The 25928-nt window shown below is 44.3% G+C and overlaps 1 protein-coding gene across 6 annotated transcripts in view; it reads right to left on the bottom strand.

Annotated features, from left to right (window-relative positions):
- ZCCHC2 (zinc finger CCHC-type containing 2) overlaps positions 1-25928 on the bottom strand; it is a 35224-nt gene that overhangs the window by 5815 nt on the left and 3481 nt on the right. For 4 of the 6 annotated variants that reach the window (XM_014524512.2, XM_025215067.1, XM_025215068.1 and 1 more), the window contains exons 2-11: positions 24278-24354; positions 22986-23057; positions 21241-21353; positions 18426-18520; positions 16262-16345; positions 11708-11765; positions 9027-9165; positions 6766-6827; positions 5139-5233; positions 265-396 (exon numbers count right to left, since the gene is read on the bottom strand). In XM_014524512.2, coding sequence (XP_014379998.1) covers positions 265-396; positions 5139-5233; positions 6766-6827; positions 9027-9165; positions 11708-11765; positions 16262-16345; positions 18426-18520; positions 21241-21353; positions 22986-23057; positions 24278-24354 — 927 coding nt within the window. The remainder of the gene's footprint in view (positions 1-264; positions 397-5138; positions 5234-6765; positions 6828-9026; positions 9166-11707; positions 11766-16261; positions 16346-18425; positions 18521-21240; positions 21354-22985; positions 23058-24277; positions 24355-25928) is intronic. The other 2 variants (XM_025215070.1, XM_014524511.2) reach the window with 2 other exon arrangements.

The following is a 25928-nucleotide window of genomic DNA, read 5'->3' as shown; positions in this document are numbered from 1 at the left end:
TAGTAAGGTAGAAAACGGGATATATCCCGAATCTGAAGTTAAACAAGATTTTAAAACAGCAGTAAAAATCTGAATACCAACCAACTGGCAAGGGAGTGACTGATTGCACAGAATGACTAAAGGCAACAAATTCACATAAAGTAGTGTTTACAGGAATAAAGATGTTTCTGGAACACTGGTTTGCGTTTAAAGTGGTCAAGCTATTTTAGGTCCTACTGAGATAGGAAATGAGTATCAACATGCATAACACTGCACAAATCCAACCTCTGTCTTTTTCTTCTTCACTTTCAAAGCTTTCTTCCCTCCCATCATGCCGTGGGCTAGAAGGAGAACTGTAACCTTCTGAAGAAGTTTCTCCACACGTGTCATGTCCAGAACCAATATCCAAATTCAGATCTAAAAACGAAAGGGGAATCTCTTTATTTTGCATCACAATGCATATAGTGCCTGGGATTACTCATGGCCTGCTAGTTCAGATTTAAGTGTTAGTCTGTGTTTCATGTGTTGCATTCACCAGACTTTGAGGACAGATTAATTCTTAGATCTTATTATACTGTATTTACCCAAATCCACAACAGCTTCAAATTTAAGAGGACTCCCCAATAATTAGATTCTATATATGGAAAATTTGTAAGTTTGAGTGCCTGATTACCACCCTGAGGAAACTGAACTCTGCAAGGCAAGAAAAGGCAACTAACTACCTATTCCATGCAACGGCTTTGTGTTCTCTCTTAAAAGGATGCTTTGACAGGAGTGGAGTTCATGTCTCTCATCTATAGTCTTTGCCCTTATCAAACCAATGTGCGAGTAACAGGAACAGGCAATGTACAAGCATATCTAGCAGGTAGCAAGAATCCAATTACTATTCAACTTAACGAAATTTGGGTTATGTAAAAATTGTCTGAAATTCTATACGCATGCTTAAGAATTAGCATAACATTTGATTTTTTTTAAAAAAAAATCAGTGTTTGCTGCTCTAACAATAGAAAATTCAAGTACCTGGCATTAACTATACATGTACAAGATTACAACACTAATTATCAATAGCTACAAGATGAAGGTTTTCAAACTACCTGAAGGTATATACACCTGTGCAAACAGTTACAGATCACTGAAGTGTACCAGCTGATTTCTGCAGCTTTTACTGTAAAAGGCACTGCTTCTCTAATCAGCTGTGTGGGACTATTGAGGAACTCCAACAGATCAAAATAGTTGCATCCTTTGAAGTAAAAGCTGCAGCAAACAGCTGAGTGGCTCATCTTTAATTCAGTAACTTGCTGAGAATTAAACAGGTTCCAAACTACCCAGACATGAATAATCCAGGTCCTAATATATTGCCAGCTCAGGGAACAGCCAGATATAAAAAAAAGGAATGGATAGGAAGGAAGAGAAAGGCTTGAGAAACAGCTAAGGAAAGAAAAAGGGTTGCAGGTGGGTGAGAGTAAGCTTTAAGAGATTCAAGTTTTCCAGGTTGTTAAAATGCCATAAAAGAGGATTAAACTACTATTTTTTTCTTAATGAATGGCCGAACTGTTACCTTCAATACTACGATCCTACTAACCAATGATCTGGAGTGGAAAGAAGAGAAGACAAGCAGTTCTGAAAGGAGGGATGTGCAAAGGAGCTCTGACCATACTAGCTTTAAAGCAAACCACCAGTTAGCATATGTAAACTACTTGACACTACTGCAGGGGTAGGAAATTATTTCAGCTGGAGGGCCATTTTGGGTTTTGGTGAATTGTTGAGGGCCGCAAGGGTAGCCCCACTCCTTGACAGGTGGTCCCACCCCCTAACCTCTGACCTTTGCCACCAGAAGTTCCTCCTCTTGCCCCCCCCCAGAAGTACTCCTTTTGAGAGGGGAGGGTTGCCATCTGGAACCAGAAAAAAAACCCGGATCATACGCTAAAAGTCAAACACCTACTATAACATTTTAATTTTATTACAAAAATATTCGTTATGATGTGTGTTTGCATACTGTATATAGAAGTGATTTTATAACTCAAAAATAAAGTCTTACTCTTGTATATTGTGTGTGGAGGGTGTGTGGTTGGTGGTGTGTGTAGGGTGGCCTGTGAGAGGGTGTGGCTGTGTGTGGGGAGGCAATAGGGTATGCTGGGGGGTGGGTGACCCCTGCCCCCACTCCTCCCCTATGGCGCACAGCCCCCACCGGTGGTGCACGTGGTGGCAAGGAGGCATCCAGGCCAGCCCATCTTTATTGAGTGGGGCACCGCACGGCTGGCATGCAGCTCCGAGCACTAGCGCACCACTGGGGGAAGACCCGTGTGATGAAGCCAGCTGCCTTTGTTGCTCTTTGCTGTACAGGTCCTGGAACTCTGCTGGAAGTGGCGGGAGCCCTGTTCCTGGCTTTCTAGCTGAGCTGCAGTACCTGCATGGCAGGGGGTGGGAAAGGCAGCCAGCTTCACTGCATGGGGCTTCCCCCATGGCGCAGGGCGCCACGTGATGAAAGCGAGTCTGCCAGGATGCACTCCTCACCATCATGTGCAGCACTAGGTGGTGCTGTGTGCCGCCAGGTGGCAGCACCTGCGCAGGCCACAAGCACTCCAAACGCCTGCCACCTGCTGCTGCTGCTGCTGGGAACTGTGCTCCACAGGGGGGAATGTGTGGGAGAGGGTCCCCCCACCTCAAGCTCCACACTTGCAGCTGCCAGCCCCATGCTCCCACACATCTGCAGCAACCCCCCCTGCCACTTCCCTACCTGGTGCCTGGAGCGAGCAGGACGTTGGGGAAGCAAAGGTCCCCCAGCAGCTGCAGCTGTGACAGCAGCAGCCCCACCCAGAAGCTGCGTGCTGGCTGGGACGGGCCCTTCCACCCATGAGGGTGGAAGCAAGATCTATAGATTGTTGGGGCCAGAAGGGACCTCGCAGATCATCGGGTCCAGCCTCCCAGCTCTAGGCAGGAAGACATATGGGATCAAGTGATCCCAGCAAGGTGACTGTCCAGTCTCCTCTTGAAAGCCTCCAGGGTAAGTGACTGCACCACCACTGGAGGGAGTTTATTCCAGTCTGGACACCCTGACTGGGAAGGAGTTTTTCCTGGTATTAAGCCTGAAGCGGCCTTCCAGGAGTTTGTATTCATTGGTCTTGGTCTTCCCCGGGGTGCCCAAGCAAACAGTTGTTCACCAAGCTCATGATGCACTCCTCTGATATAGCGGTAAGCCGCAATCAAGTCCCCTCTCAACCTTCTCTTCTTTAGGCTACAGAGGCCCAGGTTCCTCAGCCTTTCCTCATATGGCTTGCCTTGCAAGTCCTTGATCATACGGGTGGCTCTTTTCTGGACCCTCTCTAGTTTTTCCACATCCTTACTGAACTGTGGTGCCCAGAACGGGACGCAGTACTCCAAACGCGGTCTCACCAGTGCTGAGTACAGCACGAATATCGCTTCCTTAGTTTTATATGAGATGCATCGGTTGATGCATGCCAGCATGTTACATGTCAGCGTGTTAAGATGCGCAGGTTGGGCAGGGTACAATTAGTTGGTGGGTGCTGGCAGGATGAAATTGCCTGGTAGGCCAGATTCGGCCTGCGTATTTTGCCTGCCCTGCTCTACTGCGATGAAGGGCATCCTTACCAGGGCCCTGAAGGTTGCAATAATTTTTAATATAATCTCAAACTGTAAAGGAAACAGTAAGACATTAGCTCTTAATGCAACAGGAAAACCATAAAAATTAATTTGAAGAGGAACAAAGAACATACAGAAATAGGCTACTGTGCTGGGGGTGGGGTTCAACATGTAACTCAATTCTTCAGAGGGATAACAGATTTCACTGTAAAGCTTAAAAGGGGTCCCCCACTGAGAATTTCATCACAGTCTTCCGATTAATTTCTGCCCTAATTTATCATCTGTGCAACTCCCATTGACTTCAGTTTCTCACGGCCTGAGGAAACCCAGAAATTGTGTACTAGAAACGTAAAGTAGCAAAATTCTTTCACAAGCTCAGGAATTCTGTAATATTTTGCAGGTAGAACAGCTTCTGCAGCAAAAACAGCATTCTCATCCATCACATCTGATTTTATCCACTTTCATGAATCAGAGGATCATCCGACTAACAATATTTACTGAGATATGGCATACATACTATTTTGAATATGATATTAGGCACAAGCCCAGAAGGAAATTGCCTTTACCATCTGCAAAAAAATCACATTCCAAAACAGCCACATGAAATTAAGATGCTAAATACCCAAAGCATTCCTATAACCCCACTAGGCGTTGACAGTCTAAAAAGCCAGGTCCCACAGGATAAGTATTTATCAGCCGTCTCCACTGTAAAGGCAGCTTTCCCACAAGTTTTATTCATTAGATAATATGTATATAATTGAACTGGCGGTACTAAAATGATAGTAAAGTCTCCAGTTATCCACCACACAAGGAGCTCTCAGCATAAATAACAACTTGTTACACCAGAAGCCTTCTAGAGAGCTAGGTAATGAATACAGAAGTAGTCCTCAAAATATGGCAATTCAGATTTATTTTCTAGCTGAAAAACACATGGACAGTGACTTGACTAAGAAAGGCCACTAGCTATGCTGCAAAAGTAAAAGGAAACTTTGAATGAAATACTGAATACTGCAATTCCATATGATCAGGTATCATTATAGGCTTTCACACTTTGAGGTTCTGTTTTTAAGCATTTGAATCAGACTCAAAACAGAAGTGAATATTCTCCGAGTAACTGGTGTCTTGCCACCATCCCATCTTCCATTTTTCTTGGGGGGGAGGGGTGGGGGGAAAAAAATGAGGAGAGGCAAATCACCTTATACCTATACTCAGTATAAAAAAGGGTTGGCTGCTGGCCCACAGTATGCTGGTCACTTCTGGTCCACGGTTTGCCAGTCCACTGAATAAAAAGGTTGGGAACCCCCGAATTACATAATACATGTAGGGGCCTAAGGACTCGTCTGCAACAGTAGCAGCACATATTGCAGATGCTTTTTTGTTTTAATAATTTTTCTGCCTAACCATTACAGTTCTTCCATCAGAGGACTTAAACCCTGGACAGCAGTAATGCATGTAGTACACATGCAAAACTCTACTGGTTAAAGCTTATATTCTTCTGTAATACTGACAAAAAGCTAGTATAACTGGTAAGGAGCTTTTCCCTTAAAGGAATTTCTTACCTTTCACTGCCCCTGAACGGATGTGCTGTGTGGCTGCAATTCTTACTCCATTTATTCTATTGCTCAATCTGCTTTCAGTTTTCTTTATTTTCTCTCTGTGTAGATTAAACGTTAAGACATTTTTCAAGGGGTTTAAGCAAAACATAATGGAAATTCCATTGGAAACCTCCAAAAATCCTCTAGAAATGAATGTATTCCAGGATCAGGGGTCAACACTGCAAATGGTATTAAAGTACCTAGTTAAGGTATCATATTTACTTAAATCCAAGACAAGATTTCTTCCCCCTTCCTCCCGCCCACCCTCACCACTTACCCTCGGTCACAGCTCTGACCTGCATCATCCCAGCCAGGCAGCAGTGGAAGTGGTGGCAGCTGCTCTGGCCTGACCTTGGGGCCAGAGCTGCCACCAACTGCAACCCCTGCTACCTAGCTGGGCAGGGGCTAGAGTTCTATGCACTTTGTGCCCTAGACTGCAACTGGGGCCAGAACTGAGGGTTAGCAGCAAGGGTGCGAGAGTGGGGGCAGATGCTAGGGGCACAGGCGCAAGTGGCAGGGGGTTATAGGGAAGGAGCCAGGCTGCTTGCTTCTCTACCACTACAGCAGGGAAAGCAGCAGTTAGGGGACAAATTTAAGATGACCCTGAAATAATTAGATTGTATATGTAGAAAATTATAACAAACTCATAAATTGTCCATGTATAGAGTCTGATTGTTAGGGGAAGCATCTTAAAAATTTGAAATTATCTTGGATTCAGGTAAATATACTAGAGACAAGACAATAGGCAGGAATTAGTGTTAACATTCCTCAGGGAATAAAGAATAGTTGACAAACTCCAGTATTGGATTTACAGGCATTAGGGCACTGAACAGCAAGGATGGCAGATGTATTATTTGCATTTAAAATGAAATATACAACGAGGGGGGAAAAAAACACAGTCTGTCACTCTCATGGGCTACTGCACTTGCAAGAAGATCTGAAATTGATCCAAATTTTAGGGCCGATTTTATTTAATACATTCTACAGCAAAGCAAACTGTCATAGGTTTCAGTCAGCTAGCATCATCTGATTGTAGGAAAACGTTGGATTGTTTTACTTTAGCCTTTCATGAAGCAAAAATTGGCCAGAAAAAGGCAATCCTATACCACTTTGACATCCCTATTTATCTGTCCTCTGCCCCTCATACATTTCACTAATTTGCAATTGTGTGACAGGTATCTATGTTTGTCTCTACATTAGCTATACTAGTTCTTTACAATATTCTCCCTTTTCAAAATGTGGCTTACATGCCAATTTTTTTTAAACCAATTTGAAGCATAAGCAAAAAGCTGGAAGTATATGCCTAATCTGATCGATAGATAAGAAACATGTAAACTGACAGGTCCACAATTTAAGACTTACAAAAGACTTAAGTTATGAAATAGAAACACAAAACTGTTGGTTGACAAAGGGTATCAAGCCTTTAAGGATTTGCTGAAAATCAAGTGCAAACCCTAACCAATCTCAATTATTAAAATAAAGAAGCTTCATCACAACCTAAATTAAACACTTTTACTGACGTTATGCATTATATTTATATAATTTAATAACTGGTGAAAAAAAGTAAGTTAGTGTAAGATTAAAAACCTACTTTTCAAGCTGTGGCTTTCCCTTCTTGTTTATTGCAGCTAAACTTCGTTTCTCTCCTGCATGCTAGAGCAAAAACCAAAATGACATTAAGAAATTCCCATCATAAAAATCATGCAAGAACAGTTTAACCTATGACTGGACAAAAATGGAGGGTTCCTACAAAATTTAAGACTTCTTTTGAAGTAGAAACCTTGATACTTTTCCCATCATTAAGAGCCCATAATTAAGGCAGCTAAGTAAATTACAACACAGATAAAAAAGAGTCTATTCACAAACTATTTAAAATGCATTTTAGATTGAACATAAGAAAACAATTTATGCTTACGCATTGCCTTGACTGAGTGCTACTAGCTAGTGGTTAAAAAACCCAGGATTTAACCTATATTTGGAGGAATAAACCAAATAGTTTACATGATTGCTGGAAACAAGATACATAAATATTTTTCTCAACATAAAAAGTATGTTTATTCACCATTGTCCCTAAATAGTAGGTAGTATTTTCCCCATTCTGGTATAACATTCAAGTTTCACCACCTAAAGCTTGTATACCTCAGCCTCTATTACTTCTAGACTGAACAGCAGAAACTTGGATACAGGTACATCTATGTCAGGGCTATCCAGTCTTTAAAGTGTTTGGTGGTCTCCTACCTTGAGAGCTGCAGCAGCAAGGACTGTACACATGAGCTACAGGACTCCTGGGCTACACACCTGTGCCACCCCTTCCTCACATACCATACAGGCCCCCAGGGCCCACTTTCAGCTCCCCCAATCATGGGCCTGCTGCACCATGCTGTGTGAACACCCTAGGCTATGAGCCACTCCATCACCCATGGGCTATACCATGCCACCCATCCCCACCTCCCAGGGTAGGGGCAGGAAGGAAGACCCCAGAGACCCCGGGTAGAGCTGCAGCCAGAGCAACGGAGCAAGCAGTGGCTACATGGGAGCCTGGGGGCCAAAAATTAACCTTATGGCAGGGCATGCACATCTGTCCACTCTATTTCTGTAGCAGCACAGGTGTCACATCTGTCCATGGCCTGGATTACTCTGTACATTTGGCTTGCAGTGGCCAATTCAGCCATTAATACCCAATTCTGCTTATGTGATGAAAAGGTGATGTAGCCCCACGCTACACAGATGACTTAAGTGTATGATGCACGTGTCATTACTTTCATTACTGTCACTTGAAATCCTTACAAGCACAATGTTTCAGCTACTATTAAAAGTGAAAATAGCTCCCAGTCACAAATACATGCTTCATGGCAACTGTATCACCCAAGGTTACAGCATTTAAGTTGATAATACCATTCAGACATAGGCAGATGCAGAGGGGCTAAAGAGCTGGGACTGTCACTGCAAGGGTGGCTGCACCTCCGCAGGTGGGCCCCAGCCTTCCCTTCCTCACTCCCTACACAAAGACACACAGACCACGCTGCAAGAGCAGCAGCCAGGGAGCTGAAGTCTCTGAAGCAAGTAACTAGTCCAACACCGGCTCCCCACTGCCTTCTTCTCTGTGCTCTGCAGGACTTCTCCCATTCCCCCCTCATACTCTCTACTGGGTACAAATAGTGGATTGCTGCCCACCATCACCACTGCTGCCCTGGCCACTCATATGGAGACCCAGACTCAGTAAGGGACAGCAGCAGCAGGTGGATTCTTCTTCCCTGAGCCTACGTCCTGGAGAACCAGACAAAGAAGGGGAACCCACCCAGCTGTGGTGAAGGGGAGGGGGGGTAAAAGTGGGGGGAGTAATGGAAGTACCACTGAGCACTGAGGGGAAGCGAGGAAGTGCCACATGAAGTATCACTGAGCACAGAGGGAGAAGGAGACGACACGGGGGATGGGAACCCTTACCTGCTTCAGGGACTTAAATAAGTTTCCAGCTGCTGCTCAGGCAGCGAGGTCCAGACTCCAGTAAACCCAAGGGTCCAGGGCTGCAAGGAATCAATGTCCCAGAGCTACACTGTGGAAATGGGAGGGTGCAGTTGTGCCATTGAACCCACTTTGGGATTTGCCCCTGAATTTAGGCGTGGTATAATAGATGCATCGAGTACTACTTTAGAAGCATCAGTTTATAGCAAGACTGCTCAACCTCCACAGCCTGGTTTCTCAAGTACTCAAACCACAGGTCACTTGAAATTTTTTAAATGTTCTGAATTCAAATGTGCACAATTAGCATAAAAGTGAAATTAAACTGTTTTCTGAATAATTTCTTCATGAAACATTGAATTAAAAAATGTAAACCCAGAAGGAGCTACACACCTGGTCAAGTAAGTTTGTACAGTGCTCTGCGTGCTGTTGGATGCTGTAGCTTTTTCTTCCCCAGTCTATTACCCCATTCTGTTCAGAGTGCTGTATGCTAAGGCCATCCAAAGAAGAGCATTTTGTACTGCTAGTTGTGCTAAAATTAAATTAAAAAAACCTTTATATTACACAAGATGAAGTTCCAAAAGTTTCTTAAAAGCAAAGCACATACAATTTTAGTTGAATTCTGGGAAGTAAAGGAATTACTGTGCTTTTAGCAAAAAAGAGAAAAAAAAAACTCTCTCAATTAGTTTCAACACCAAATGTCACTAGGCAAAAAGTTATGGTCTTGTGCAACATACATAAGTTAGTTCCATGAAGACAATTAAGTGTTCCTTGAATATAGCTACTTGTTACATAGCTAGCTTGACACAACTTAAGGTTGCAGAAGGTAGCTGGTTTCAATATGCATATCCTAATAGCTAATAGTAGTGTTTATAATCATGAAACCTCATGCACTTAAAAAATAGAGATTTCTTCCAGATTTAAATTGCTCTAATTCATTTTTTTCACGTCCACTCTCTCGCATCTTTAAGGACATATTTACTGTGACTACATATGTATTATTTCAGGAATTCAAAAGACATTTGGGCATGTAAACAGGAAACCCCAGACACCACACTTACCACTCTACTTCAGTGCAGTCACATGGAAGCATTTCCAATTACCTTTCTGGTTGTTCACTATGCTAACTGCTTTTGAAGCACACTGGAAATCTGAATTAAGCATTTGCCAGTTACTTTAAGTCTCGTAATGCCTTCCGCTGAAACTACCCATGGCAACACACAATCTGATACTAAGCGTGAACATAATGGCCAACATGCACTGCTCTAACAAGATTTCTTATGGAGTCAATAGGGCATATAGACCTATAACCCATCGTTCAACTGTCACCCACAGATGTGCCCAATTGTTGACTGGAAACAGAGAAGAGTAACAGTAAATAGTCTCAGATTCTTGGAGACAGTATTTTGCAATGACAATTTGTTTTTAAATGCATTTTAAGTAGTAGTTCCTTTTTATGGGATCATTCTTTTTTGTAGAAGTGGCAGGGAATATCACATACCCAGTCTTATCCCAGTGAGCAAGCTGTGTGGAAAGAGTACGCAGGGATGCTGTGTAGGTTTTCCTAAAATGCACCACTGTTACACCACAGCAGTATTGTCCAGGATCCAGGAAGTACAGCTTTGTTTGGACAAACACTTAACAGCGCTCTCACTCTTAGGTGAGACTCCATTACTAACAAACCCAAAGAGAGATAGGAACAGAAATTGTGTCCAACTTGAAGACAAAAAGGACTTTTTAGCAGGACACTTCTGTCCCTGCAGCAACTAAGCAGGACAAAAGGTCTCCAATGCTGTCCCTCTACTCCCTTTATAAAGACTAGAAGATTCTGGATGGGAGACAAGAAAATGTCTCCCATCTGGCAGCTTGTAGAGGTACCACTTCCAGTTTATTAAAATTATGCTGACAGATCTGAGAGATGGACTGTGCAATGTGGTGAATCCTATCACACTTTACTATCCCAGCAAGTGGGATAAAGCAAGGAACACTTTTCCAGTTACAGAAATGGGGGCCAGGGTTTCATAAAGCAAGGCTTCAATCCTGATCCATTATACCAATAGGCATAACGCCTGGTATGGAGTCAGAGGCTGCTGGCAGACATTAGTATGACTGCATGATTTGGATCATCATGCCAGATGTATAATTTTGGGGATTAGGATTTGAGGAATTGTATGCCCAATCATGCAACTCTTGAAGCACACAGCCAGGGACAGCCAGTGGACTCATACCAGGTAGGAACACAAAGCTGTATGTTGCAGAGCAGATGGAAACCCCAGGTCCAGGATCCAGCAGGGAGCAGCCCCAAGTCCTGGTTTGGAAACTGGGGCTGCCAAAAAGACACTTCCCCCCTGCCCAGTCACCTACCACTTGTAACATTCTGTGAATCTCCAGGGTGCTGCTAGCTTTTGAGACAATCCCAGACATCTCTGCAATCAGCATGTTCTGAAAAGCTCACTCAAGACTTAAATACCCAAGAACAGTTACCTATAGCCTGGAGGCTGGATCTGTCCCTAGAAGTGATGGGGTCCAACCCACAGCACAGGGTAAGAGCAGCACAGCTCAGCCCAATGTGTCTTCCCCCTTGTGCTGAGCCACCAATTCCCTCCGCAGACCTTACTGCTCTCCCTACAGCAGAGGGCGCTTTGGTAAGCAGCACTTCTCCTCTGGCAGACACTTTATACTAGAGACAAGCTCTCTTCCTCTCTTCCCATCCTCACCCCTCTGCCCTGCAACTGAAGGTGTGTGTGGCTGGTGGTGGCAGCCACGCCACAAAGACTCAGCCCACCACTCTAAAAGGTTGCCAACTCCTGCCCAAAAACATGGATCTTTGGGAAAGAAAGGTAGAGGTTATCCAGCCTACATGTTAAACAAGTGAATGTTCTGCAACATTAAGTATTTTCCAGAAAAGACTTCAACCGACTCCCATTTCCTCTTACACATATATTAAACAGACCTTTTTTAATATTTATGAAAATTAAAAAAAGCTTTAACTCAAAAGGACACATGCCTACTAAGTTAAAAGTAATTTAGGTTTTAAAAACAATGTGCATCCACTTCAAAGATTCAATACCTACTTGGCGACAGGACTTTTCCCATTAAGTTTCTTATGAACCACTGCATGTTGCATGACATCTGGAAAGAAAAAAAAAACCACACAAATAAACAGTTCTGATAGCAACAATTGCACCCATTATACTTTACAGTCTGCTCCAGTAAAGATTTTAAGCTATTTAATTATTTGTTATGACTGAAGCACAACAAATAGCACAATGAAGGCCACAGGCCTGAATCTTGAAATGGATCCTTGCTATTGCTGTAGCCTCTTATGCTCGTCTAGGTGACCAGACCATTTGGGCTCTGCACAGCTGCACAATTAACTGACATCAATAAAGTGATAGGATTGGAACACTTAGTTTTAATGTTTTGGAAAACAGAATACAGACAGCAACCTATACATTTCTCAAGCAGTGGTATTTGGGAAAATTGGCTGGCACATCATCCTCAAAGCGTAGTAAATCAATGGCTCAACGTCTAGTTGGCAGCCAGCACCAAGTAGAGTGTCCCAGGGTCTTCCCTGGGGCATTTTTTATTCAATATCTTCATCAATGACCTGGAAGGTGGAATGGAGTGCACCCTCAGCAAGTTTCTGATAACACCAAACCGGGGAGAGTAGTAGATACACTGGAGAGAAGGACTACAATTCAGAGACTGAACAAACTCAACAAATTGGAGGTCTGGACCAAAAGAAATCTCATAAGGTTCAATAAGCAGAAGTGCAAAGTCCTGCACTTAGGACAGGATTGTCCAACATACGGCCTGAGGGCTGCCATGCAGAATAGTTTATACCAGGCTTGTCCAACATACGCCCCGCCAAGCCATTTTCTGTGGCCCATGGTGCTGCAATGGGAAACGAAAGTAAACATGTTTACTTTTGTTCCCACCCCTTGTCCCTCCCCCAGCAGCTTCCTAACAGCTGCTGACGGGCTGGGGAAGGGACAAGGTTCCTACGTGCACTGTGTCAGCTTGACGTTGCCGATGCGGTGTGGCTCCTACCCTCTCCCTTCGTTTCACTGTCCCATCCTAGCCCCGCCCTCCCTCATTTGCATGCTGGCCCCGCCCTGCACTGGTCCCACCGGCCACGCAGGCTGGAGCAGGTTTCAGTGCAGCGTGTGAGCAGGTGCAAACGCCGGCGTGGAGGGATGCTGCGGCTGGGCCCACGGGAGATGCTGCCGCCGCTGCTGGGGCTGTTGGAGCGGGAAGCTGGCACCACTCCTGCCTCCCCCTGCGCCCGCAGACATTACGCTGGGGGTGGTGAGTCACGGGCCCTGGGGAGTGATGGAGCCCTGCTGGTCGGGCTCCGGCTGCCCCGGGGGAGAGGGAGCAAGGGGGTGTCCCTGCACGTCCCGCACCCCCCTGTAGGGTCCCCGCATGTCCCCCTGGCTGCTGAGCCCAGACATGCAGGTGTGGAAGCATCCTCAAGGCCACCCAGGTGGCAGGGAGGACACAGTGGGGTCAGGCGGTGCCCGTTGACCCCTGCCCCCCCCAGGCCATGGCTGGACTGGACAGGTGCATGAGCACCTGCCCCTGCCGGCCCACTAGGTGATAAAAAGTTCATGATCCAGCCCCACATTCAAAAAGGTTGGACACCCCTGACTTAGGACAAATCAATCCCATGTACTGGTACAGGCTGGGGACCAACCGGCTAAGCAGCAGTTCTGCAGAAATGGACCTGAGGATTATAGTGGACAATAAGCTGAATATGACCCTATAGTGTGTCCTTGTTGTCAAGAAGGCTAATGGCATACTGGGCTGCATTAGTAGGAGTGTTGCCAGCAGGTCGAGGGAAAGGATTCTTCCCCTCTATTCTGCACTGGTGAGTCCACATCTGAAGTAGTGTGGAGTTTTGGGCCCACCACTACAGAAAGGATGTAGACAAATTGGAGAAAGTCCAGTGGAGGGCAATGAAGATAGTGATGGGGCTGAGGCACATGACTCCTGAAGAGAAGCTGAAGAAGCTGGGCTTATTTAGTCTAGATAAAAAAAATTGGGGAGCAGGAGGAAGACAGGGGAACTAAAATAGTACAAGACAGATTGGAGAAGATGGAGCAGAAGGGAGGCTCTAGAGAGGATGGAACTAGACTGTTCTCAGTGGTGGAAGCAGCAGCAATGGCCTTAAGTTGCAGCAAAAGAAGTTTAGGTTAGATATTAGGCAAAATTTTCTAATCAGGAGGGTAGTGAAGCACTGGAACAGGCTACCCAAGAGAGGTTGCAGAATCTTCATCCATGGAATTTTTTTTTTTTTTTTTTTTTTTAATTTTTTTTTTAAATAAAAAGCCCAGCTAGACAAAGCCTTGGCTGGGATGATATAGTTGGGGATGGTCCTGCTTTGACCAGGGGTTGGACTAGATCAGCAACCTGGGGGTCGTGCCCAAAAAAGCGGATTGCCAAAATGTATGAAAAAGTTTCAAACAAACTTCAAAAACTGATTCTCCTTTGAAGGAGATAAACATGGGAAAGCATAGCTTTTCCCTTACAGGCTGGCAGAGTTCCAGACTGCAAGGGGTTGCCCGGGGCCCTTCATGCCCCACACCCCCGCCACTCTGCCCCACATACTGGGGGGCTAGGGCCTGGGGGCAGTGGGTCAGGACTGGCCATTGGTTATAAATGGATCCTGGTACGAAAAGAGGTTGAGAACCACTGGACTAGATGATCCCCTGAGATTCGTTCCACCCCTAGTTTTCTACTATTCTATTTGATCAATAAATTAAAGTATAAGTACCCTGGTTGCATGCATTGGAGTAAGTCAGGGAAAAATAATAAATCAATTAAAAAAAGAGAAACATTGTACAAGTTTCAAAGTACTAGACTTCTCCTCGGAAGTCCAAGTCAGTCTACTGCAAGTTCTTAACTGCTGAATAAGAAGCCTCTTGCACCGATAATGCATTTCAACATAACAAACAAAAATTAGAAGCATCTGGTGTGGAAAAAACTACACAGGTTTTATTATACTTAAACGACGAGTTTCTTGAGGCAGTGGTCTTCAATTATTACACATTTATATCTAGGGATCTACCTAAAGTGTGCAGGGGCAAAGTAAAAATCGCAAGCTGCTTGCAGCGCCTGGCACCATTTTCATGGTCTTTTTGCAGCAAGTACCTCCTCCCTGGCAACCCAACCCCTTAGTGCCAACTGGCCCAGAGGGCCATCTTTCATGTGGCTCTGCTTCTCACTACTGATTGGCATAGAGGGCTGCCCTTCATGCAGAACCACCCCTTACCTCCGATTGGCAGGGAAGGGCAGGGCTGCATAAAAGACTCTCCTGTCGGCCAAACAACAGCAGAGGGAGTATGGGGCAGTTGACATCTTGGTTGCTCCCCTTCATGCCAGCAGCTTCCCCTCCACCTCTCCTGGCAGGCTGCAAGGCCACGTCACAGCAGCTGCTAGCTCCCAGTGGGGAGCCAGCGTTTTATTTTTAGTAAGATTCCCCACTCCTCCCCCCGGCAATTCTGTGCAGAATTGTGGGGAACACAAGTTTGTGGGGCAATTGCCGAAACTGTCCTTTTCACGGTTTCTGCAAAAACCATGAGATTGCAAACTGAATAGATCCCCATTTATATCCTGTCAAAAAAGTAAAAGTTTTCTTGCTCCTGATGCTGATCACAGTCCTAAGTATCTTTTGACTCTAGTATTCCGAAGTGTAGAGTGCAGCTTCAGGATCAAGGAAAGAGTATTACGCTATGAAAATTTTCAAATAAGATAGCAAAGTTTTGCACACATAAGTGATAACCAAACAGAGCGCAACATATCTTGCAGCACTAAGCTCAGCTTGTAACCTGTTCACAGAAAACAAGTAGAGACACAAAGGAGTCGCAAAGAATCACAGTGCCCATAGTAAGACCAATTATTCTTAGTTTCTCAACCTTGCTGTAACCTTTCATTTTCAGGCACTCTAGAAAAACATGCAACAGCCCTATGAAATTAATAAAAGCATCCAGTAACACATTTACTAAAACACTGTTTATATGTATGCTTGGCAGGATTCTATTCTTATTGATAAATATTGATAAATGTTGATTTCACTGCACACAGACTAACAAAAAATACTTCCATTGTTAATAATTGAAAAGGGACATAAGAAAAAAGATGGCTGATGGAGTGTGACATGACAGAAGGGAGCAGTCCCTACAGAATCATGCCGAATGTAGTTTTGGACTGCAACTCCTAGAAACCCCAGGGGACTGGGAACAAAGGAAGAAGAAATGACAAAGCGGACAATGGAGCTACAGGCATGCAGAGCTGGGACTGAGGGTAGCTCTGCTGATCAGCTGGCAGTAGTCCTACAGTAGTGGTGTTTGTCATTAAAGTGTGCGCCTCCCACAGCCCTAATTTCACGTAATCCTAAAATTTTAAAATCTATTAAAAAATAATTACAATAAATGCTTAAAAGTAATCAATACTATCTGTTGAAATTATTAAAAATAAAAATTGAATTCTGCCAAGCCTATTTATATGGAAGTTTTTATGCTCCAAATGAGCAAAGAGATTTGGAGAATTAGTTGACTACATCACCATTTCCAAAATGAAGCCTAGTAAAATTTCTCATAGAAGAACCCCCTTTGCACAAATACCTTCCTCCTGACTGGAAGCCTCTGAACTGTCCTCCTTGAAGTGTTCTGACATCTTAGTGGTTTTCAAAGAAGGCTGTAAATTACCTGCAAAGTGAGACTTATGTAATAACTTGCTAAAAAATTGCAGTAGCTAACTTAAGGGGAAAAAAAAAAAGGCAGTTCTGCAAAGCTGAAACTACTGTAAGGGAAGAACAAGCAAATGCTATTATCTTGTGGTTACGTGCTTGCCCCCTCAATGCACTAATCACAGGGCATAGACAGACATAAAATAGAAATTCTGAAATAAAACTGCTAATGGTGTGTGTCAATCTGCTCTTATAGCAGTGTAAGGAAAGCAAAACAGTTGTTTTAATGCCAAATGAAACAGGTTAAAATTACAAAAGTTTTGCTCCACTTATCTAGATGCTCTAGTAGTGGTACATAACATTTCAAACAGAAAAGATGATGCACACTTGTGTGTGGAAAATGCTCCTCTCTTTTTGAAACAGATTTCAAGTTACATCTGATCAAAGTAGCCTAAACAGCAGGTACAGCTTTCTACAAATACATTTCTACAAATGCTGGTACAGCTTCCTACAAATATAAAAAAAACCAAGAACCATACTATAAGTTTATATATAAACTACTGCACATACCAAATACTTGTGTAGTTAGGTAATTAAAAAAATGGAACAAGGTGCATATCAAGTTGTCAAATCTCTCCAGACGTGGATTATAGTTAGGGAAGGTGTGCACAGACATGTCATTTTAAAACCAAGATAAAATTCTGGGGCAATTCTCAAGTTGACTTAGGTGAAACTATCCTTGAAAACTTGCCAGACTGAAAGGTTTTATAGTCTTTTCACAATGGAAATGGTAGATAATTTTAAGTACAGGTAAAAAAAACAGCTACAGGTGTCACTGATGTTCCACTACAAGCCCTCACCTTCAAGAACGACTAAAACTGCCAAGCCACCCATTTTTGTTTGGGCAAAGAGGACTGGGGTGGAAGGAGAAAGGTTTGGGTGGAAAGAGGGAATAAGAGGAATTTCTCTCTCAATATTTAAGTGTAGGAATTTTCTGTGTTTTAAATAAAACACTTCTCTGCCTCAGAAGGCCTTTGCTCTGGTAGCATCTGCTCTGAGTTCAGTACATTTTCCTGTCAATTATAAGATCATCCAGAATTGGCCCAATCACACACCTCTGAAAACTGCTGTTTGCACCTTCTTGGGAGCCTGAGAATACTAGGGGAAATCTTGTGGTCAACACAGTCAGTACTGGGTGTGCTCAGCTCCAAAAAACTATGGTGGGAGTTGAAGTGAGCACATGGATAGGTAAACGTGCTGTAAGTTCCTCAAGGTAACTTACTCCTGTACCAATGACCTGAGCAGTTGTCTGGCATAAAATGCCCTGCCAGGGCATTTATCTATTTGGATCCCAAACTGACTCTAGACAAGATCCAATATCCTTTAGAGACAAATTTGCCCCAGGTTAACATGATGTACAACTAATGCAAATCCTGCTTTAAGCACTGAAGCATTCAACAAAACATATCTATGAAGGAATTGATGATCTTCATTCTCCTCTTAAATTGTTCCACATCTATTACCATGACAGATGCTCCCTGAACAAAGTAAAGTAACAAGACAGTTGTACACTGGTTACTACTCTCCTTTAAAATGCCTGTAAAGGACATACTGCTTTCCCCGATGAGGTCTTGCAGGCCATTACTCAAGCTCTACAAGTGTAGGCCAAGGTCAAAAACCTACGTTTTCAGTATTGCTAGCACACTGGTATGGCAAACGAAAGATTTCCCTCAAATAAAAGATATTCAATGTCATGATTTATGAAAGCCGAACTAATACTTCCAATTCAGCTTTGTATACCTCCAGCACTCTTGTCACTGGAAAGGAAACCATACTATGAACAGCCAAGACAATTATATATATAAAAGAATAAAGCTGCCAATTGGTAGGCATACACAAGTTCAGAACAACCAAAAAAAATGAAAATGATATCCTGCAGCCTCTCTCTTCATTCAGTCAGAATTTGGCTAGCCTTAAGGGGAAATGATGACCAGAAGAATAAGAATGCAAATTACAGAATAATAAAAAACAACTGGGGTAGCAGAATAAATCTTACAACACATTCATATTATATAAAATAATCTTTAAACATTTCTTACCATGAGTGTGCAAAGATTCTGATGAAACTGACTGGAAGAAATTGTACACTCTCTGACTCCGCAGAAAAGCTTGAGATGTATTTGAAAATAGCTGCCTAAAGTGGAAGTTACAATTTGTTACGTAATAAATCAGTATCTTCCTGTGAAGGATTTAAAGTAGCACCACAAAAATAATTTACAAAAATTAAGTTGACTTTTTAAACATTTAATTTTGCATAGTAAGCACAGACAATATAAAATAAACAGCAATTGTCTTCTTGTTCATTTGGAGCTAGAACAGCATTGTTTGGATAGAGTTTGCAAAGGCATAATCCTGTCAAAGCCAACATATACACTGTAATTTTGGACACTAAGATGTTCAAACACTATTAAAAATATTCTGAATAGTCTTCACTGAGCCAATATTATCCGGAACTTTTTAGTTGTCTGAATTAACTAGAGGTGCACTGATACATTGGTCTGATATTGGATCGGCACCAATATAAAGAAAATTAACTGTATCAGAAATCGGCCTGATGTGGCTGATAATTTGGCCAATAAATGCCCAGGCACGCAGGCAGCAAGGCTCGGCAGCATGGAGAGCTGCAGGCAGCTGGCAAGTCTGTAGTGGAGGAAGGGGAAGGGGGAGGGGCAGATCAAGGCCCCTCGCAGTGAGGAAGGCAGTGAGGGTGGGGCTGGGGCAGGTGCTGCCTAGCTGGGGTGGGGCTGGGGTGGCTCCTGGTACTGCGCACACCCTGGGGAGGCACAGGAGAAGGTGGTGGCGGTGACACGGGCTGATAATTTGGCCAATAAATGCCCAGGCACGCAGGCAGCAAGGCTCGGCAGCATGGAGAGCTGCAGGCAGCTGGCAAGTCTGTAGTGGAGGAAGGGGAAGGGGGAGGGGCAGATCAAGGCCCCTCGCAGTGAGGAAGGCAGTGAGGGTGGGGCTGGGGCAGGTGCTGCCTAGCTGGGGTGGGGCTGGGGTGGCTCCTGGTACTGCGCACACCCTGGGGAGGCACAGGAGAAGGTGGTGGCGGTGACCCGTGTGCCCCCATATCTGCACAGGGTGGGGCAGGGCATGTTGCAGCTATAGGCTGGGGCAGCACCAGACTCTTCCTGGCAGGGGCCGGGCCAGGCTGCGTTCAGGGCAGGTGGCAATAGGGGAAGGGGGAGGGGCAGATCAAGGCCCCTCGCAGTGAGGAAGGCAGTGAGGGTGGGGCTGGGGCAGGTGCTGCCTAGCTGGGGTGGGGCTGGGGTGGCTCCTGGTACTGCGCACACCCTGGGGAGGCACAGGAGAAGGTGGTGGCGGTGACACGTGTGCCCCCATATCTGCACAGGGTGGGGCAGGGCAGGTTGCAGCTATAGGCTGGGGCAGCACCAGACTCTTCCTGGCAGGGGCCGGGCCAGGCTGCGTTCAGGGCAGGTGGCAATGGGAGGGGGATGCAGCCACCCCAAATTTTGCTGTAGCGCCCCCCCCCATGCCTCCTCCCAGCACCACCACATGTCCCAAGCACAGCCTGACCCAGCCCCCTCTGGGAAGAACCTGGCACAACCCCAGCCCAAACCTATACCTGCAGCCCGCCTTGCTCTGCCTGGCTCAAATGTGGGGGCACACACCTTGCCCCCTCCCTGTGCTCCCCAGATGAGATGCAGATCGGTCCCATGTCCCGCCCTACCCTGGCTGGGCGGTGCCTGCCCCAGCTGCTGCCCCACTCCCTTCCTCACCTTGGGTGGGGGCGAGGATGGGGATGATGTTGATCTGCGCTCCCCACACCCCTTCCACCACAGACTTACCAGCTACATGCAGCTGTATCAAAAAAAATCGTATCGTATCGGGCTCTAAAATCTCTATCAGTGTACCCCTAGAATTAACCTACGATATGGTGATAAGACAGACCTTGGACTATATATCCAAAGCTTTACATTAACTGTTTAGAAGAGAAAAGGGTTGACTAACCAATACTGGGGCAATGAAAGCGTATTGTTAAGACAAGCTTGAGAAATGACACCCTCAGGGATGTAAAAATAAACTATGACTAAAACATAACCTTGTGATAGTGGCATGGCATCCAAGACAGCCGATGTGTAGGTATCTTAACTGCACTTCTATACTATAAAGATGCTTGGATTTCTTTAAAGCAAAACTTTCACTGAACAGCTTTGCAGCTGTTCTGAAACCACACATCACAACTTCCATTACTTTAAACCTCAAATTGGTCACGTACTCTCCAACCATACCTCCATTTTAAACTGCCTGCGTCTTATGGCTGTTGAAGTCGATCACAATTACTAATTGAGAGCTGCCACCACCAGAATCTTTACTGGTTTTCTGAATACTTTGGCCAACATAATTCAAAGACATTGAGCACATTTTTTGGCAAATATGCTAAGCAACAAAGAAAATCACCCAGCCCTAATTAAAATCAACTTGGTTTATCTGGGACCAAAATGCACTCTATGACACTATGAATACGGAATTTTGTAGCCTCGTTATTCTTGTCCACCCATTCCCAAGAAACAGGAGAAGACAGAAAGATAAACAGATGGAATGGGATGAAAGTAAAATGCAAAAATGACTGAATTTGGTCAGAGGAGGAATACACCTCTGACTTAAAAGAGAAATGAATTAGCAAGGGAGAGAAAAGAAAAAACTCGACAGAACAAGCTATAACCTTTGGAAGTTAAACATACTGAACTCTATTTTCTTGTAATGATGCACGTCTTAATGTACTTCACTGACGAAGACCTTATTCACAGAGTATCATATAGTGCCCAATAATTAAATTTGACTTTGGTTCTCCTAAAAATAGTTTAATATGCCTTCTATAATCCTTACCTTACTATGGGCTCCAGATCTGTATGGCGCCTTTCTTCTCTCTTCTGAAAACCCTGATTTAGTGCCCGTAAAATAGTCTTATCAAACGCTTCAGAAGACAGCTCCTTTGGAAGCTTGTGAAAGGGTTCAAAATACAAAACTGTGTGTTTTCATATGAAAAATCTTATCACTATAAAGTTCTTTATACATGCTATTGCTATATAATAAGCTATTCAGACTCACTGTTCCCATTCTAGACACAATAGTCAGGATACAGGCGTTAAGACTGCAAAGTACAGTATTTTCAAAAGTAAAAGTTGAGTTAACTACCACCACTGAGTTTCATTAAAGTACCAGTGTTTGAGGCACAGAGGATGACCACAGGTAATTTTTACAGCCAATTTCAGCATCTCGTTTACATAAGTCTTCCCCATTGAAAAAGGAGGGGAAAAAACTGTAAAACAGTAAATCTGCAAAATAAACAGAATGACTTAGAAGCAGGTTGAGAATATGCAATTTTCAGTTAACTAGGTAAGACACATTGCCCTAAAAAAGTGGTGGTGGGGCGGGGGGAAGGGGGTAGAAGGGCGGCAGCACTTACAGTTAACTGTGCACTGCTGCTCAGTGGCAGCATGCCCCTTAGATTTGCTACCTCACTGAAAAAATTCTCTTTGCTGCTAACCATGGCATTTATTTTAACAATAAAACTTGAGACATGTTAGAGCTGTGAATGGCTTATATACAGTATTAAACACATTCAAGACAATGTTACAACTTGGGAGAGACACATTCCGCTGCATTAATCACCATTTCAATACTATGGCACAATATATATAGCCTTAAGTTGTTCCTCCATATTATTCAAGATTATTTGAAATACCTGAGATTCTGATTTGAGGTATTTCTCTACCAATGAGGATACAGTTTTATTTTAATTTAAATGTTAGATACTTTTCCCTTTTAGTTAATCACATAACGCATTTTCCAAAGTTTAACTGAACAATGGTAATGCAACTTTTAATCTCTATTATACCTTTAGATCAATAGAACTACTGAAATCCCACTGATGTGGCTGTTAGCAGGTTCCTTCTGCAACTTTGCAAGGAACTGAATCCAGAATGCTACCTGGGCACTACCTACCAATTCACTGGCAATGAATTAAGCAATTCTTGAACTGAAGCGCAGTTTAATACCAGGCAGAAAACGGATCAAATTGCTCAAGGGCAGCCTTTAGAACTTAATTAGGATTTCTAAATAGACTTGGTGCAAGCAGGTCACCCACAGTACCAAAACAGTCATGGTGTGTAAAAGCCATCTGGAGAGGCAAGTTTTTGAAATAGTCTCTTTTTAAGTTAACCACTTAATTTCAATATATACTGTCAAGTATGTTGCATGAATCCAGACCTTTAATGGCTGGATCTTAAGATGAGATACCAGATGGAATGAAATGTCCAAGTAGGCCTGGTTAGGCTTTTCAGCACATGAGAAATGACTAAGGGTCCAAGGAAGGTCTTGCAGAACCCTTCAAAGCACTCATGGATCCAGAAGTCTTCCAACCAAAAATTTAAACTAACTACTTTTTCTCTCTCAAATCACCTGGAGCTAGCTACAACACCACAAAACGTATCAAGACAATGACCCTCACCCAAATAGAACAAAGAGCATTCTCCGATTCCTGCAATTAAGATGAAAGATCTACAATCCTCTTCTAAGTTTTAACATAATGGCCAACATTTTACTGTACCAAAGTTAACTTTTATACATACTTTTAATAAGAATTCTTGCAGCTCCTGGTGTGTTTTTGTTACACATGTTACAGAAAGATCAGACCAGGTTACCTGATGAGAAAAAGAAGAAGAAAAAGCTAGACAGTACTACCTCTTTCCATGCATCCTATGATTAGTTAAGTTTAAATACATGTGCAGTGAAGTCCACATTCCATGCATGAACACTCATGAGCAGTTCAGCATCAATTCCTCTTTTTAAAACAGAAATAGTGAGGAATACCCTTTTGAGGAAATCCATTAACTTTGGGTACCAACTTATACACAACCTGAAGTTTATTTCTTGAGGAAATAAAATCTTTATCTGAGCTGCCTCAATTCAAGAGTGGCCAACTGTACTAGAGTGATGCGCTGTAACAGGGCCTGCCCCCGTCACTGTAGGGAGCAGCGTGCCCAAGCCACTGCCAGCCCAGAATGGCTCCCCATCCCCCCCAAAACAGACACAGCTGTGCTGTGGCTGCATGGACCAGCTGGCAGCCTGCATGGCCAGCACAGCTGCAGTAGACAGCCCCGGGTGGGGCAACGCTCCCAGCTATGGGCAACTGGGGGCTCATCTGCCCAACCAGACAGAAGGGCCTGCACCTGTAGAGAGAGAAAATCACCTAGGAGAGGCTGCCCGGGGCTGACGGAGCAGGCAGGGAGGCTTCCCCTTGACTGGCAGGAATCCTGCAGGCCAGCCCATGCCCAGACCTGATTGCTAGCGGGACACACAGGACCTGCTATGTGGACAATGGATGGTGGGGACAGAATCACAAGCACAGAAAGTGCAACCTTTTTCACAAACTCTTTATTGCCAATTTGAGTTTAACAATTGTTGACTGAGGGCAGGGAGCCCACAGCCTCAGGGAAGTCTGTAATTCCAGTGGCAAGCCTCAGGCTAGCTGCCTGGGGAAGCCAGAGTCCAGATCAGCAGACCTTTCACCGACTGTCTGCAGCTATAGTAAAAGGGGTCAGGGGCACACCCAGCAGAGCCCTTCCCAGGACCCTTGGCAGGGCTCCCAGGACCCTTGGCAGGGCACACGGGCATAAAACATTTTGGGGCCCAGTTAACTGTACCATCCCACCTCAGGATTACACCATTATAGGGAGTCCACCTGCTCCAGACTTTAATGAAGGAAGTCCAGAAAATCTTGGAATATAATGCTACTTGGAAGAAATATTAGTTAAAATTTCTCTCCCTACTAGTAGTTTGTTTAAATAATCATGTAATATCTTTAAAAGCTTGCCAGGCTCATAAGAGATTTATTTTAAAATTCCAAATGTTACGGACTTACTTTAAAGGTGTATTCCAAATGTTTGTCAGCCCTTTTCCTTGGTATGCCTTTCAGTGTTATCTTCTCAATATGTACAGCTGCAAAGAAAAAAGCCCCCCCAACAGAATTTATTATGCAAGCTACAGTTAAGTTGAAAATAAGTCTGCTTAGTTGCTAGAAAAGTCACCACATACCCCTAATAAAAATCATGCACTCTTACCTTCGTAATTATCTTACTAGGGCCAATGGGGCAAGGTCAAAAGCTATCCTCAAATACTGTATTTTCACACATGCCAAATGCCTCCAAGACATACCATAACTCTGAAAAATGTTTTATTTCTCTGCCTTTCTAAAAATATGACTGCATACAGCAGGGGCAGAGCCTAATCTTCAGCTCACTCACCTTCCTTTTCCTGCACAGGCAAAAGCTATAATTCTAACCCTTCCATAGCTGAACTGTCAGCAGCTCTTGGCTGCTCAGCCAAAAGCTGAAACTAACTGCTGAAGACTAACCTCCATGAGCACATCTAGGATTTTGAAAAGCGCTAAAAAACAAAAAAAAAACCCCAAAGTCTACAGAGTTGTAAAATACGGGAAGAGACTGGGAGCAGATAAACTGCAAATTCTTCGGCAAAGAAGATAGAGTAGCTTGATTAGCAGAACAGTAAGACCATAAAAAATGAGAGTGGGTCCAAAAAAGGAAAGTGATTAGTAGGAGCCAAGTAGACTGTAATAAACCATAAAGCCACTCGACTCCCCCAGCTGCCTGAACAGAAATACCACTGTTCTGAGCACTATTCTGAACAGAAAATTGGGGTCCCCACTTAAGACGCATATCTCAATTTTGAAAGGCCATTTTTGGGGGAAATAGTGGGTATGGTGCGAGTAAAGACAGTGACTTTGTTTGGCCTGAACCCCAACTTGAATCACTCTGCCCTTCATCATCAATTTGTCCATTTCCATTAAGATTTGCCTAACATAGTAGACATAAGACCCTACAAAAACAACCATTAATCAAGTTACTACTGCATGTGAAAGCAGTAACATAACATTTTAAAGTTAAATGATTAAGGGTGCACCGATAAAGATTTTTTTTGGCTGATACCAATGTCTGATTGTCAACGAGCCATATCGGCCAATACCAATCTGATTGCCGATATACAGCTGAGCAGCTTGGAGAGCAGCGTTAGGCTGGTAGGTCTGTTGGGGGAAAAGGGGCATGGAAGGCGGGGGGCAGATAGAGGCCCTAGAGGTAAGGGAGGGAATGGGGGCAGGGCATGGGATGGAGCCATGAGTGGCTTGTCTGGGGCTGCAGGGGTGGGGGTGTAGGAGTGGTGGCTTCCACCGCTGATGTACCCTGGGGAGGCACAGAGGGGCACATATCCCGCAGATCTGTGTGCAGGGCAAGGGTGGGGTGCAGCTGGGGGCAACACATGAGGCAGGCGTCAGTGGCACTGGGGGGGCTGCAGCAAGTTTTGGGGTGGCCACAGCCTACCCCATAGCTCCCCCTCTCAGCATTGCCATCCACTCTGCATGCAGCGCAGCCCCACTCCAATAAGAGCCTGGTGCCGCCCTGACCCCAGCCTGCAGCAGCAGAATGCCCTCACCCCGTGCACAGATCCAGGGTGCACGTGCTCCTCTGTGCTTCTGCTGGGGTGCTTCAGCAGCAGGA

Source organism: Alligator sinensis, unplaced genomic scaffold, assembly GCF_000455745.1.
Source record: "Alligator sinensis unplaced genomic scaffold, ASM45574v1 scaffold1222_1, whole genome shotgun sequence".
In the NCBI taxonomy this organism is placed as follows: Eukaryota; Metazoa; Chordata; order Crocodylia; family Alligatoridae; genus Alligator; species Alligator sinensis.
Note: the sequence above shows the minus strand (reverse complement) of the source record. Positions and strands in the feature narration are given on the sequence as shown.